Genomic DNA, 14,825 nt, shown 5'->3' on the forward strand with positions numbered 1-14,825 from the left:
ATAACTTATACTGTTTCCCGATAATGCACACACTAATCCTACGGTGATTCTCAATCATCAATAAAGACAGGCAGGACCACCATGGTGGATACATTGTCATTATACACAAGAACAACATCCACATGGAAGGAAAATACTTCCTAGCCTATAACACATTTAAATATCTCAATACTACCATCAAGATGCTAGGGAATACAACTATAAACTGTCACCTACTATACCACCCACCAGGTAACATACTCTCTTTTGATAAACATCCAACAGATTTGAAAACATACTGCTCACCACCAGACACCAAAAGCATCTCCCTAGGGGAATTCAACCTCAACTGGAATGGTGAAAGCAATGTTCAAATACAATCCTTAAATTACATTCTAATCAATAACAACCTCTCCCAGCATTGTAGAGGTCAAACCCACAACGTAGGCTCAACCCTAGATGCTATCAGAGCCCAGGAAGAAACACTAACTATCGACAGCATCCGCCCTGTCATTTGGTCGCACCACCACAACGTTCTGTTCCACATCAACAGAGCATCACGCCTCTAAACACATATGCAAAAATCCTTCAATGAACAAGAAACTTAAGACAAATTCCCTTAGCAGACCTTGAAGAAGGAATTAGGTCACTACTTCCCTCCCAATCAGATAACATCTCAACAACTGACCTCACTACTCATTACAAATCAACAATGTCCACCGTATTGGACCAAATAGCCCCTCTAAAACTGTAAAGGATGAGAAACACACCCTCAAGATCCTGGTTTAACAAATACCTCAACACTGAAAGACGAAAGCTAAGAGCCTCAGAAAGACTCTGGCGTACTAACACATCCACATCCCACCTTGATCAGCTCAGGAGGGATCACAGAAACTACAAAAACAAATCACAAAAGAAAACAACACCTTCTTCCGCAACACGCTAGATCAGGCCAAAACACACCCTGAAGAGCTTTTCCCCATCAACAAACAACAAGCCCCCAAACCACCACCAAAAAAACATCAGGTCTCCAAAGAATGGTGTGACAACTTCGCAAATTTCTTCAATGACAAATTGACAAAAATAGAGTATTCCCTCAAGATCACAACCAGCCATCCAACCAAAACTCTCCTCCCAGAAAGTTAGATATCAACCTTTCCCCTCCAAGAGCACCCTACCAAAGATCATTCAACAGGAAACAAAAAGATTCATTTAAAACCAAGGGCCTCTCAAAACTCCTAAGAGCTGGAATGTATTCAACCCAATCTCAGAGAAGGACATTTGTGCTCTGTTGGCAAAATCCAAACCCTCCTCTCATATTGTGGACCCCATCCCAGACTACAGGAATGCAACCCTCACAGGCCCTATGAAATCCCACATTGCACCCCATAGAACTACTCTCAATGCAGCAGCCAGAATGGTCACAGGAACCAACAAATATGTTCAGATCTCCACCGCACAGAGAGAACTGAAATGGCTCCCAATTGAAGCTCGTTGCAGCTTCAGAACTGCCTGTCTCACTCACAAAGCCCTACAACACGGGAAAACAGCTTACCTTGCCTCAAAACTAAAACAAGCAGGCTGGGCAAGAAACCTAAGAAGCTCAAATACCTTACTCCTTATCCTACCCAAAGCATAAAAACAAAAAACCCTCTCTAGCTTCTTCTCGAGCAATGCCCCTAAAATCTGGAGCTCCATTCCAATTCATTTCAGGACAACCCCCCCCCCTTCACGAGCTTCAATAGACAACTTAAGGATATCCTCAACAACAGACATCTTAAATAGCAAGATGGCAACCGACCATCAAGACATGACCTCAGCCAACTAAGTTTCCCTTTATACCGCCCCTGCAAACCCACCCCACCCCCTCTTGTTCAATCTTAGTCTTATCTTGATTTTATCCCTAATGTGTGATTTAATTGTATTGAACATGTACTGATGTAGATCAATCAAAAAGAGGGAAAGGGTTTCGAATTTAGGGAACACTCCCAGTCCCCTTGGAATAAATAAACAAATAAAATAGGGAATATGCCCCACAGCACAAAAAAGTGATGCAGAGAGACACACAATTAGAGAAAAAAAGGAAAAATGACTTCCCTTTTATAAGACCCCTCACTTACCACTAGTTGGTGACATGCTTTATCATTGGGGTCCCACCCGAATGACCGAAAGTCACTCGGGTGTGCTACAACGCCTGTATTACAGTGGAGTGGGATGACGTTGTGAACGTTGTGAAAGTGGGTTAATTAGTGCAAGTTAAAATTATCTTTATTGTTCCTTTGGCTTTAATATGGAGCGATAAGACAAAATAAAAACAGTGTGGGATGCCTAAAAAGGTTTTGGCCTAAGGCATCTATGTATCAAGTGAAATAGGTCACGGTCTATGTGTTTCAGCCTATTGTTGTCACTGCCAGGCTTTCGTCAGGACCTCGTGGTGTAACCCGATGGGTGTGCACGCACTAAGGTGCACCCTTCTCTGAGTTACTTCTGATACATACCGCTACTTACGATATGTTTTACTTTCCGCTTTGTGTGAAAGGGGAAATTAATTTGAAATTAAATTCTGAAATGCCCAATGTAAGCTGTGGGGGGGCGTAGGTTGTAGTCACACATTCGTCAAACCTTACCGCCCGTCTTCCTACCTATGGAGTTCCCGCACAGAGACCCGAGGATCTGATGTAACCAGTGCCACTGCCAGTGTTATAGAAAGCTATGTAAATACAATTTTTAAGAAATGGAATTGTATTGTCCTTATTGTTCAGAATATGACCACATCCTTTTGAATGTCTACAGAAGCTCCTACTGAGGAGGATGAAGTGGTAAATTTGGTTTCTGTACCATGGTCCCCAAATTAAATTAACCCCTTGTGTGCCACGCCCTTTCCCCGCCCTGTGCCGGGCGTTGCATTGGCAGGCGGGGTTCATGACGAGCTGGACTCGTCATGGGCACAGCGCAACCGCGGCCCATGACGAGTCCAGCTCGTCATGGGCACACAAGGGGTTAAATGTATGTAAACAGAAATCCACCTACCATAATGCATTGTGAGGGAACTGGCACAATATGTAAGGATCTTACCACATACTGAGAAGTTGCTGGGAAGAGTCACTAAATCAAACATGACTACTGCACTGAAAGGCCATATGCTGATAGTAAGTAGCTATAGTGTTGGGGTACTAACTAAAGTACTGGAAAGGGTGTTGATTCATTCCTAGAGAGCAGGGAAAGGTACCTGCCTCTCCCCATTTCTAATCTCCTAATCTAAGACAACCGTTGGAGTTCCCAAGAGCACATCACACTCACCTTTCTATTTTAATGTGTGTACTCAACTCTTCCCGGAGCAATTCACTCCTTGAGAGTGAACGTTTTGAAATAAGCTTAATACTCACCATAGCTCATGTGGAATTAAATAACTTCACTGCCAGATTAGATAATAAAGAATTCCTGAAATTAAGTTTAGGCAAAACAATAAAATGGTGAAAGGCCCATCTGATTTCTGGCCACTCACAATCGAGATTGACATCTTGCCTATTCACATTCCAGATTGTAAAGATCATTCATCACTGACCCGGCTGCCAATGGCACTCCAAGGGGCAGATCTACAAGCCCCTTGCGCAACTTTTGCGTCACCTTTCCCATGTTAAAAGTGACGCAAAAGTGGGGCAAGGGGCTTGTAAATCTGCCCCCAAGTTTCTATGGTGGCGCAGACGTCCTCCAGTTTTGCCTCATAGTGAAGGTCTTTTGATATTTGGTCTTCCCTCATAGTTTACCATCAACAATGGTAAAAGCTATATTCTGACTCTTTGTTTTTTTATTGGTGTTTACTGCAGACCGCCCTCCTGTCTTCACAAGAACCTTCAATATCTTCAAAACATTGCCGTGAAAACCCTGTGCCCATAAAAACTGGGTTCACGTTTCTCTTCAAACCTGGATGCTTCCCTTGCTAGCTCTAAATGTATATGCACAGTCTATTCAGCAATATATTTAAATATGATGCGTGTGTTCCATCTTTTTAGGTCAAATTCTAGTTTATGAGAACAAACATTACCTAGGACCTTATTTTTTTTTTTATATCAGCAGCAGTGTGAATAATAGTACTCGTTAGAGAGAACAGCCAGAGGCTACAAAATATATTAAAATATCATTTCCAGATGATGCAGCTTTTAGAAGATGCTTGCATATCATAAATAATACAGAATTGGAGGGGAAACTCAATGTTGTGATAGACACACTCACATTAATGAGTATATCTGTTAGACCAAAGACTCAACTCAAGGTAACTAGCTATAGCTCAGTAAATGACCTAAGGGCCAATAAGCAATCATTACCATTACTATGCTGAGCCAGATAATGTGGTGATTGTTGAGTTCTAGTGGGCGTGATATATTGGATGTCTTTATACTATATCTCATTTGAATACCAGTTTGCAAGGCATTAAGTGGGTACCATTGTTCATCAATTGCAAATTGTGGCTGTGGGCGTTAAACCCTTTTAACTAGCATATTGCAAAAGAGGAACATCCTCCAAAATCTTGGTTGTGATAGTATTTTGACTCCAAAATGTATCCAAATAGCTTTTATCTTATTACCCTACTAAAGAATGAAGAAACACCTTTCACCAAAAATCCGTAGCAAAGCTTAGACGGTTGGAGTGAACAGAAGTGTAACAAAGACGTGTGTTTTTTTAATTGTGCAAACTGACTTTAAAGCTGGAATTTATACTACAGAAAATCTCATGCTACTCTTGACAGGTAGCCTTTACTTTTCGGAGTAGTTTAATAAATAAAGTACTATCGATTTTGCTGCTGCATTACATTATGTCAGCCATCAATTTAGTCAATAACACCTTGCTAATTGTCTGTTATATGCAGTGATACTGAACCTCTGTAAATACTGATACCGGGGTGTATTAGTGACCAATTAATTACGAATTTCAGCCCTCCTAAGTGGTACTTCAATAACGCCACATGCTTTTTTTTACTATTCCGAAGCTCAAACCTCCAAACGATGTGTTTTTTTCTGCATGAATTCCACCATGTGCCACCTAATATTTTGCAGTGTATTTTGAAAATCTTAGCATTGGCAGTCGGGTAGACAGAAATTAGAATGATTACTCACTGTTGTAATAACATCATAGATGGAATCAATAGTAATTTGCATTTTCTCTGAAACAGTTAACCCTGTCATATTTTACTATCCTATCATTGACTCCTAGGAGGCTACCCCCAGAGCAACGTTTGCCATCACATGGGAAACTGGGATGCCCACGGGTCTAATGAAGCCAGAATAGTGAGGTCAAAAAGGTCATTCTGATCATTCACCTTTGCAGTAGTGGCTATGCCATGAAACAAAACAATTAAGCTCGCTAGGCTTCATTGAGCTGCTAGTTCATAACACTCAATGCTAACTCAAATTTAGTGCTTCGAGTACTTTAAGTAATTCGTGTGAAACTGCAGAAGGAAGTTAATTAATAAACCAGGCAGGACCCGTGTAGGTAAGAGCGGCGGGGGCGGGTGGGGGAAGTCGACAGACGACGATGAGGTAAACTTAAATTTAAAAAAACAAAAAGCACCTTCGGCGATGCAGCGAGCGCAAGGTAAGTGGTTTCAATTTTTATAAATTAAGATTACCTAGTCATCATCTGCCGACTCCCCTAGCCCCACCACTCCTACCTGCACGGGCCGCGCTTATTCAAAACAAATTATGCTGGCTCTTCCACACCATTCGGTTGTTTACACACTGGCCCCACATTTTCACTGATTGGCCTGCTCAGAATCCTCTGGACTTAATTTGCCTTTGTAGCCATCCAAAATGACCTGGGCCCATGCCAGGATATGACAACCATACATTAACCAGCCACATTGCTACTTGTTATGATATAGCACGAAGTAAAAAGCATGGTGCCCATCACCAGGCCCTTCAGTCTCACAAATGTCTAGGAGGGCACTGTAAAGAAAATTCAATAGCCACTCCCTTAAGATTGACAATGGATCTCTTGGGACCTACTATATCTACCACCCACAGATTTCATCACCTCATACAAAGGAAGCTCAAAAGCAGCTCTGAATAGTTATGAGAACAGTAGAAAAAGGTGACCACTAATAATTTGTTCATTGGTAATTTGAATGACAATTAGTTCGATGAAACCTTTCTTCGAGCTTGGACATTATATCCAACACAATATGGCTCCCTCTCGTAAATGACTGTGTACAGGAGTAACAGCTGTAAAACTTTCCAGTCTCTACAATCACAGAGTGAGGTAATGGCCATAACACGGCATAATGGTCCATCAGGGTAATGGTACAAGTAATGGTGGTCAAAGTGACGACATCCATGAACAAATAAGAGTTACCCGTATGGTAGCATTCATATTAACAGCTCTTTACATAGAGGTCTACTTTAAGTTAGGGCGAGAAGACGTCTTGGAATTGAGTTCAACTTAAAAAAATAGTGGGGGGGCAGGATGGATCTGTGATCCTGCAAGTTTACCTCAGGAGCCAGCGAAGGCCCCAGGACTCCCACCCTTGGCTAAGAAGGGGGCTCACTGACACCCGCAGGACAATTGCGGGACACCAGGAGTAAAAAAAGTATTAAAAAAGGAAGCTCTATATGTTATGTGGGTAAAGTTAGACAGCCTGTCCATTCCTATTTCGAAATAGGCTCATTTGAAGCATCATTTTGTCCAGTTACACTCATGCTATGCTGTCAAGGCCACCTGCCTTGGGTTTTCTGTGTGTATTATTTAAACTATCTGTTGTGATAAAATCAAATAAACTGAGGTCTACAGGTTCCTCATTTTTTCAGCTCATTAGAGAGTCAAGCAGGGACATTAAAGACAGACACAGGAGCAATCATTATTCTGAATTCACAAACAGCAGTTCAAGTGTGCTGGCTTTTCAGTGTCTTCAAACAGGCACTCGAGGTGTGTTGGGAATAAGAGATTATTCTCTTCCAAGCTTTATATATCTTCTCAGAATCTCTAAGCTCAGTTTCCTAGCAAGCTCTGATTTCTACAATTTCTGTCACTTTCCTGATTATTTAATCACATTTACTGCAGTATTGATGCTCACAAATATGAAAAAAGGAGCACATTAATTTTAGATAAGTCCAATTGTTTGCAAATATGTGATTTCATTGTTAGTGTTGCTTAAGTGTCATATTGTAAAGTAAAATAGAGGATTAAGACCAATATGAATGCCATGTTGTAGTTATAGAGGAGAGAAAGAAAATGGTGTCATGGTACCAACACTTCTACTGTACTGTCACTGTGGAACCACTGTACCGCAGGTCGTAGAGTGAGCGAGTTACTGAGTATTCTTGCACAGGAAAGATCGTGAGATTTAGGTAGGTTTGATGCTTTGATAAAACCATACCTCTTGTCTGTCCAGGGCACCTTCAAGAAGTTAAGGCTAGGTTACCAGTAGAAGCATGAAACGTGGCTTCATTTCCCAAAGGGAGGTACCAAAGTGTCACATGATCAATGGGTACAAAAATATTTTCTATGTTCATTTTATGCCTAAACATGCAGGCGGAACTAGTGTGCTGGAGCCCAAAGTCCTCCATTGTAGTGCAAGAGTTACAAACTGCACATACATGTTCAACAAGCCCCTAAGTGGAGATGCTAGGTAGAGCACAGCCGCACAATGCAAAATGATGGGGCCCTAGCTGAATGTGATGCGGGCCCCTCAGTCTCCCATATCTCACAGATATTCATTGGTATTAGGCTCAATGGGGATGCCCTGAAGGGTCGTCCTTATTCGCCCGGTAGTGCTGACTGCATGGTCATTATATCTCTAGCCTTTTCTATATTGTAGCAGTAGTAATAGAAGTGAGCCGGGAGAGGACAGCATTTGAAAGATATTGGGGAATGTAGAGGAGATCAGCTCATTTATATATATTACCTACTGGAGGTCGCTACTAGATAGTTATAGTTAGGACCTTGTTTCTATTCAAAAAGTGTTTTTCTTTTGCCAATATCTTTGTCCACCATTTGATGAATCTTTACAAAATTTTCAAAGCTAATGGCCCACTCACTTCAGCTGCTGTGTTGAAAATTGCGGGTGATTTGTCAAGAGGGGGCTGAGAAAGAGGGGTCCCAAAAAGCTTTTTCTCCATGTTAATTTCCATAGGAAACTGTTGATGAAGCTACAGCCAGAACTGCTGAACACAATTACACCAAATTTGACAGAAAGGTAGATCTTGGTGTAGAGTGCACTCTTTTTGTTAAATGGTGTACATCCGTTCAGTAGTCCCAGAGAAATTTTAACATTTCTCAGATATACAAATATGGCCACGGAGCATCCGTAAACCCTCCGGATCTCGAGGCTGCGATCTGATTGACAGCCAACACTTCAAACCAGGAATGGTTGGCAGCCATCTTGTGAACCGAGGCACAAGAAAAAAGGGCAAAAAACATTAAAAATAAGAAAAGGGTCAAGGTAGAAACACCCTGACCCCCTATGCCTGCTCAGGGGGTCCCACAGGGACCCCCAGGGCCACGAAAACATTTTTTTAAACGTTTTCGGTGGGATTCGTGTTCGATACGTGAATCAAGCTGAAAACGTAAAAAAAACAAAGCTCGGGCTCCTTCGCTTCATTTTCTTTAAGTCCCTGGGTGGGCCAGGTCCTGGGGGCATTCATTAACATAGATGCGGGGGCCCGTGCAGGCCCCCGCAGCCCCGGGGACCACTACTGGGGCTAATTATGCTAAATGTGGGGGGCCACGTGCAATCCCCGCAGCCCTGGGGACCACCACCTCCCCTGGGCTACATTGAAAAGATGTGTAAGGGGGCTCCAACTCCCCCACGGAGGCCTGAGGACCACCAACTCCCTGGGGCTATATTAGAAAATAAAGTGTGGGGGCTCCAGCCCCCCCCACACTGCCCCGGGGACCACCACCTCCCCAGGGCTTTAATATTGTTGGAGGGGGCCCCCCTCGTGGAGCCGTAAATGGTCCTAGGGACTTCCACCCCCCAGTGCCAGCTCCAGCAATGTCCCAGGGTGCCCACCCCCGGGACATTGCAGTTTGCTATGGGAGCACTGCTCCTACCATCCCATAGCAAACAAGTGCTCCACTTGGTGGGGCGATGAGGTCCCCTTGTGTCCTGAGGACCTCAGGACTAAACTGGACATCATTCTCCAAGCAGCAGTGTTCCAGGAGCCACATTTGCAGCGCGGTGGAGAAAGGGGGCATGGCCTCTGACCAACTACCCCTCCTGTTACCTCCAGTAAGTACCACACAGTGGGATTTTTAAGAGGTCTTTGGAGGCCATGCCCCCTTGTCCACCACTCTGCAAATGCACCTCCTGCCACACTACTGGTTGGGGGATGAAGTCCACTTTACTTCAGAGAGACCTTGGGGGCCAAGAAGCCCTCATGGAACCTCCTGTAAGTCCTACGCAATGGGATTCTTGAGAGCCCTGTCTCCACCACTCTGCAAACGTGACTGCTAGTTAAATTAGAAATTCACTGCAAAAAGCCACAGGTTTCAGGGACATTATAGTTAGAAATTAGCATTTAAAAAAACTTCAAAATTCACTGAAAAAAACACAGGTTTCAGGGACGTTAAAGTTGGAAATTAGCATTTACAAACCTTAGAAATTTAGGGGAAAAAACAAAGGCTACAGGGAAGTTATACTTAGGCTGACATTTCACTCATACAAAACCAGAGAAATTCAGCTGTTATAGTTAGCTGAGCTAACTATAACTCATGCCCCCACAATGCACTGCTTATGACCTCACATATTACATCACTCATGATATGGTCAGTGACATCACTGATGACATCTCAAATATCATCACTGGTGACATCAGTGATGACATTATCCACAGCATCTCTGACGCATCCACTCACACCTCTATATAATCTTTTATACTGCCACTATCACACATCCATTCACAAACCCATTCAGAGACATATCAGTATATATAGACCCACTCACTGATTCATTGATCTATATACACATCCACTCGCTCACCCATACTGCCACTCATAGACCCACTCACTCACTAATACAGCCATTGACATATCCACTCATCCAGCCATACAGGTGCTCACACACTGAGTGAGTCACCCATAGAACTACTCACACACCTAGACACTCACCCATAGTCAATCATACAGCCACTTACTCACCCAAACAGTTACACACCCACCCACTTACTTACTCATACAAATAGTAACACATACTCCATTAGTTATACAGTCACTGACATAAGCATGCACTCATCTATATAGCCACTCTCACATTCACTCACTCACACATACAGTCACTCATATGCCCCGTCACTCACGTATACTGCCTTTCACATTCTCAGTTACTCACCCATACTGACACATGCACTCAAACACTGACACAGCCATACAGACACTCACTCACCCATACAACTTCTCCCACATGCAACAATACCCCATACAGCCACTCACTCACCCACTCACTAATCCATACATGCAGTCACCCCTCACCCACAGACACACAGACAACCCTAGCCGCAGTCAGACAACCAATCAATCACCCATATTGCCATTCATGTACCCACTAACACACTCATACACCCACTTAGACATCAACTGACAGACAGATACACACATTCACACAGCCAGTCACTCACCCATATATTCACTGAGACACCTAATCACTCACTTATACAGTCAGTCACGCACCCACTGAGTTATCCATACAGTAACTCATACACCAACTGATTCACCAATACACCTTGGTGTGTATATAGTTAACACTCATAAACTTTTAAAAACACTCACAATCACTGGATGATGTCATCAGTGATGTCATTTGAGATGTCATCAGTGATGTCACTGACCATGTCATGAGTGATGTAATATGTGAGATCATAAGCAGTGCATTGCGGGGATGCAAGTTATAGTTAGCTAAGCTAACTATAACAGCTGAATTTCTCTGGTTTTGTATGAGTGAAATGTCAGTGTCAGCCTAACTATTAAGTCCCTGTAACGTTTATTTTTAACCGTGAATTTCTAAGGTTTTTTAATTGCTAATTTCTAACTACAATGTCCCTGAAACCTATCTTTTCTTTTGCAGTGAATATATATATATATATATATATATATATATAATATATATATATATATATATGTTAGTGGCAAGCCCTCTGTTGTAATGCAATCCTGCTTTGAAGAACTTGTAGAGCTAATTAAAAAAGTTCACCCCATTGATGAAAATGGGCACCTTTTAGATATGGTAGGTTGTTTCGGAGTCTGTAGCGGAAGAATGTAGTACATTTCATATTTTGTCTGGTGTTACTGGAGTAGCTCTGAAGAAAAACATATTAAGTTAAAGGAAACATTGCTCCTGAATTGTTTTGCTTCCTGTGCTTTTAATCAAGCAGGAGCATCTGAAGTAAATGAAGAGTCCTGTTGCATCGGACACTGACTGCAGGTTCTGTTAAAGGCCGTTCAGGCATTACCTTGTTAAACCGGGGTCCCAAGTGCCCCCTAGAGGATGATAATGGTTTGCAAAGGTTTCCGTGGCACTAACCAGTCTGATACAGCCCAATGTGTGATACAAATACATTAATAATAGCTATAATGTGAATTAGGTCTCATCATTACGAAACTAGAATTTATTAAGGATTTGCTTCAATTTCACATAAAGTACAAATTATTTCATCCTTGTCCTTAAGTGCATATATTTACTTTAAAACGTATTACAGTATTTTGGTCTGATTGAGTATGTGAAGCAATTATTACAAGGGTACTCATTTATCTTTGTTTACATCCCACTGTGAGTCAGCCCCAAAACGTCCCACTCACTATTAGTAAAGGTTCGAAAAGGGCAGGGTAATTTCTTGATTGATTTTAGAGTGTTTTGGGGCCAATTCACAAAGGCATGTAAGGGTACCTAAAGGAGTACTAGTGAAGTACTACTTTATTTACATGAAAATGGCTTTATGGATAGGTCTCAATGTCTCTAAATGTTTGCTTTTTGTGATGCTAGGCATAGCCTGCACTTTCATTACAAATGATAGTAAAGAAAATCAAGAATACCTTCTAAACTACTAAAACAAAGCAAGGATTGTGGCATATCCCTGCCCTTTAATTTTACTATGCCCAGTAAAATAGATCCAAACATGAAGGGATTCATCAAATTAAACTTTAAGTGACACTTAAAACTATCAGCAGGCGAAACTCCCTTGGTAAAAATAATTTGTAAAATAGAATAATATCAAATATTTTCAGAGCTGAGAACACTGCTGGTTATTTTGCATGAAATTGTAACATAGGGAAACTGCAAATCTGGAAAATAATATAAAAATGCCAAACCTTCGTAAAAACTCCATATACTCTGTATGCTTTATAAGGCCCGTCCTCATCATTATCGTCTGAAAACATTGTCGATCGATAGCCCAAAGTTTCACGTTTGTGAGAGCTGAAAAACAAAAGGATAAAATCCAATATTATCGTGCAAGTACTTAAAATAAAAACACACAATTTGATAAGCCAATGAGGTTATCGTTTGTTACAGAGTGCATTATTAACACATAGTTCCTGTTTCTGCATTTTTCTGTAGTGTCCGAAACGCGTGAGCTTCCCTAAAACTAAAGAACCAAAATGACATATTTTTCTTTGAGCTCTGTATTAATGTCTTGATTTTGGTATTTCAGTCCTGTAAATAAAAACCTGTGATTTGAATGAAACGGATAATAAACACCATTACTGAGGGGAGAACAACCCTGAGTTACTGCTTTTTAAAAAAGAAAGAAAAATAGTTTATTGCCATGATGTTCTATTATTGCCTTTAGTATGACATTAGCACTAAAAAGGGAGAGATGGAATCATTTTCATTACCAAAACAAAATGCTACTTGCAGTAAGATTGTAATGCTTGTGCTAAACATACTGCACACCCTAAACGATTTAAATTGTAGGAGTGCTGTAGAATAAACCACTCCACTCAGATTGCCAGACCTTTTGCTAATCACAACATTTATACCTTTTCAATAGGAACAGTACAGCTGATCGGATGCTGTTGGCTGCTACTGGAATTTTAAGCCATGATCTTTTGAAGATAACACTGAATTATGTTGGCAGTGTTTATTCCTTTTGTATTTTCCTGAGGAAGCATTGGAAACCCACTGTGAACAACCGTGCAAACTTAGGGGCATATTATCAAGAACGGCGTTAAAATGATCGCTGCTTTAGCGGCAGGAAACTGCCGCTAAAAGTAGCAATAATGGGCTTGATAATATGCCCTTGAGAATACCAATAGAAGCTCAGGTTCACACCAGAATATGGGCTTCTATTGGAATGCTCAAGGGCATATTATCAAGCCCAGTATTGCCGCATTAGCTGCAGTTTCCTGCCGCTAAAGCAGCGATAATTTTAACGCCGTTCTTGATAATATGAACCTTAATGCTTACAATTTTTCTCCATTCACCATTATTACTTTTTTTGAAAGAATACAACAAAAGAGCTTAACTAACTAATAAATAATCCGCTCCGCTGTAAACAGATGTTGTAGCACACCAGGGAGGCACTCGGCCTCTCTGGTGGGAACCCAATGATGAAGCATGTCACCAACTAGGTTGGTGAGTGAGGGTTCTTTTTACAATTTTTGGTGATTTTATGCTGCTGGCTCTTTATGAGTTAGTTACGCTCTATTGTTGCTTACTTATAAATTCCCTAGGGGGATTAAGAGCGTGAGTTTCACCCTCTCTCTCCTGTTGTTTGTAAATATTTTTGGGGAAAGAAAGCACTATTATGAACCTTCAGGTACGGTACCTTCATGCTATGCCGAGGCGCTGTTTACATTTTTCCGCTTATCAGTTGCAGGATGCTTGTATTAATTGTTACCAGGGTCGGACTGGCCATAGCGGGCATTGGCCGGTTCCCTTGGAGGCTGGAAGGGTGGGGGCTGGGTTTTGCAGCGGTGGGGGCGGTCTGACAAAATTGCCAGGGCTGCTTTGGGTTCCCAGTCCTGCCGAATTAATTATCCAAAGTCACAATTGTTTTTTTTAATGCCTATTGTATCCTGGGTGACTCACGTTCATATGACATGACAAAGTAGAAGGCACATTTTTTCCCAACATAGGAGTGGTACACAGAATTCTACCAGTTAAAATGTTCTTTTTTTATTGTTGGCCCATGAAACATATGTACAATATTCCCAAGCCGGTGTTTTCACTTTTGGCTCCCCCACCTCTCTACTTATAGAGTAGGAGTCAAGTTTATGAAAACATGGATTGTAAGATGGAGTGTTTCTCTAAGAGGCATTGAGAGCAAAATGGTTTATATAATGGAAAGAAGGCACGCGTTATTTCCAATATTACTAAGCTCTATCAATACATGATATTATAGATTGCTTTCTCTTCTGAGTTTATTCTAGAATACATTCTGAGGGAATATTGCACTGCCAGGAAAAGCAACATGTTCTGTTGGTAGACACTGAAAGTGTGTAAACTAGCACCCAATCGTGTAAAATTTCTCTGAGTGTTATTAGGACAATTGCCTAATAATATTCCAGTGACATCAAATCATCTCATTTTATCCTGCTCAATGATTGATAAAAATGTTTACCAAATCTATATCCGTCTTTGGAAGGGAGTTCTCAAAAGACCATTTCTAATGGTGATGTAGGTGAAATGTGGTACCCAATAACCCACAATCTAATTTACTGATATTTATCTTCCCATGTGAAAAATTGAGTCCTGATCTGAAATGAGGATACGAATCACATGTCAAGCAAAAGTCTATGGCTGAATCATTGCATTTTTAATTTTCACCAGGTCAGCATATGGAAATGTTTGTTTGGACATTGTCATATTACTTTTAATGCCCTGCTGCTTGTTGCCATGTGCTATGGGGGGACCACAACCC

General features: G+C 41.5%; 1 protein-coding gene across 2 annotated transcripts in view; it reads right to left on the reverse strand.

Moving 5' to 3' along the window:
* The window catches only part of PRKG1 (protein kinase cGMP-dependent 1), a 1,992,201-nt gene that overhangs the window by 641,337 nt on the left and 1,336,039 nt on the right, over positions 1-14,825 (reverse strand). For both annotated transcript variants that reach the window (XM_085605357.1, XM_085605347.1), the window contains exon 4: positions 12,274-12,379. In XM_085605357.1, coding sequence (XP_085461483.1) covers positions 12,274-12,379 — 106 coding nt within the window. The remainder of the gene's footprint in view (positions 1-12,273; positions 12,380-14,825) is intronic.

The sequence above is a fragment of the Triturus cristatus genome, chromosome 1_2 (assembly GCF_964204655.1).
Source record: "Triturus cristatus chromosome 1_2, aTriCri1.1, whole genome shotgun sequence".
In the NCBI taxonomy this organism is placed as follows: domain Eukaryota; kingdom Metazoa; phylum Chordata; class Amphibia; order Caudata; family Salamandridae; genus Triturus; species Triturus cristatus.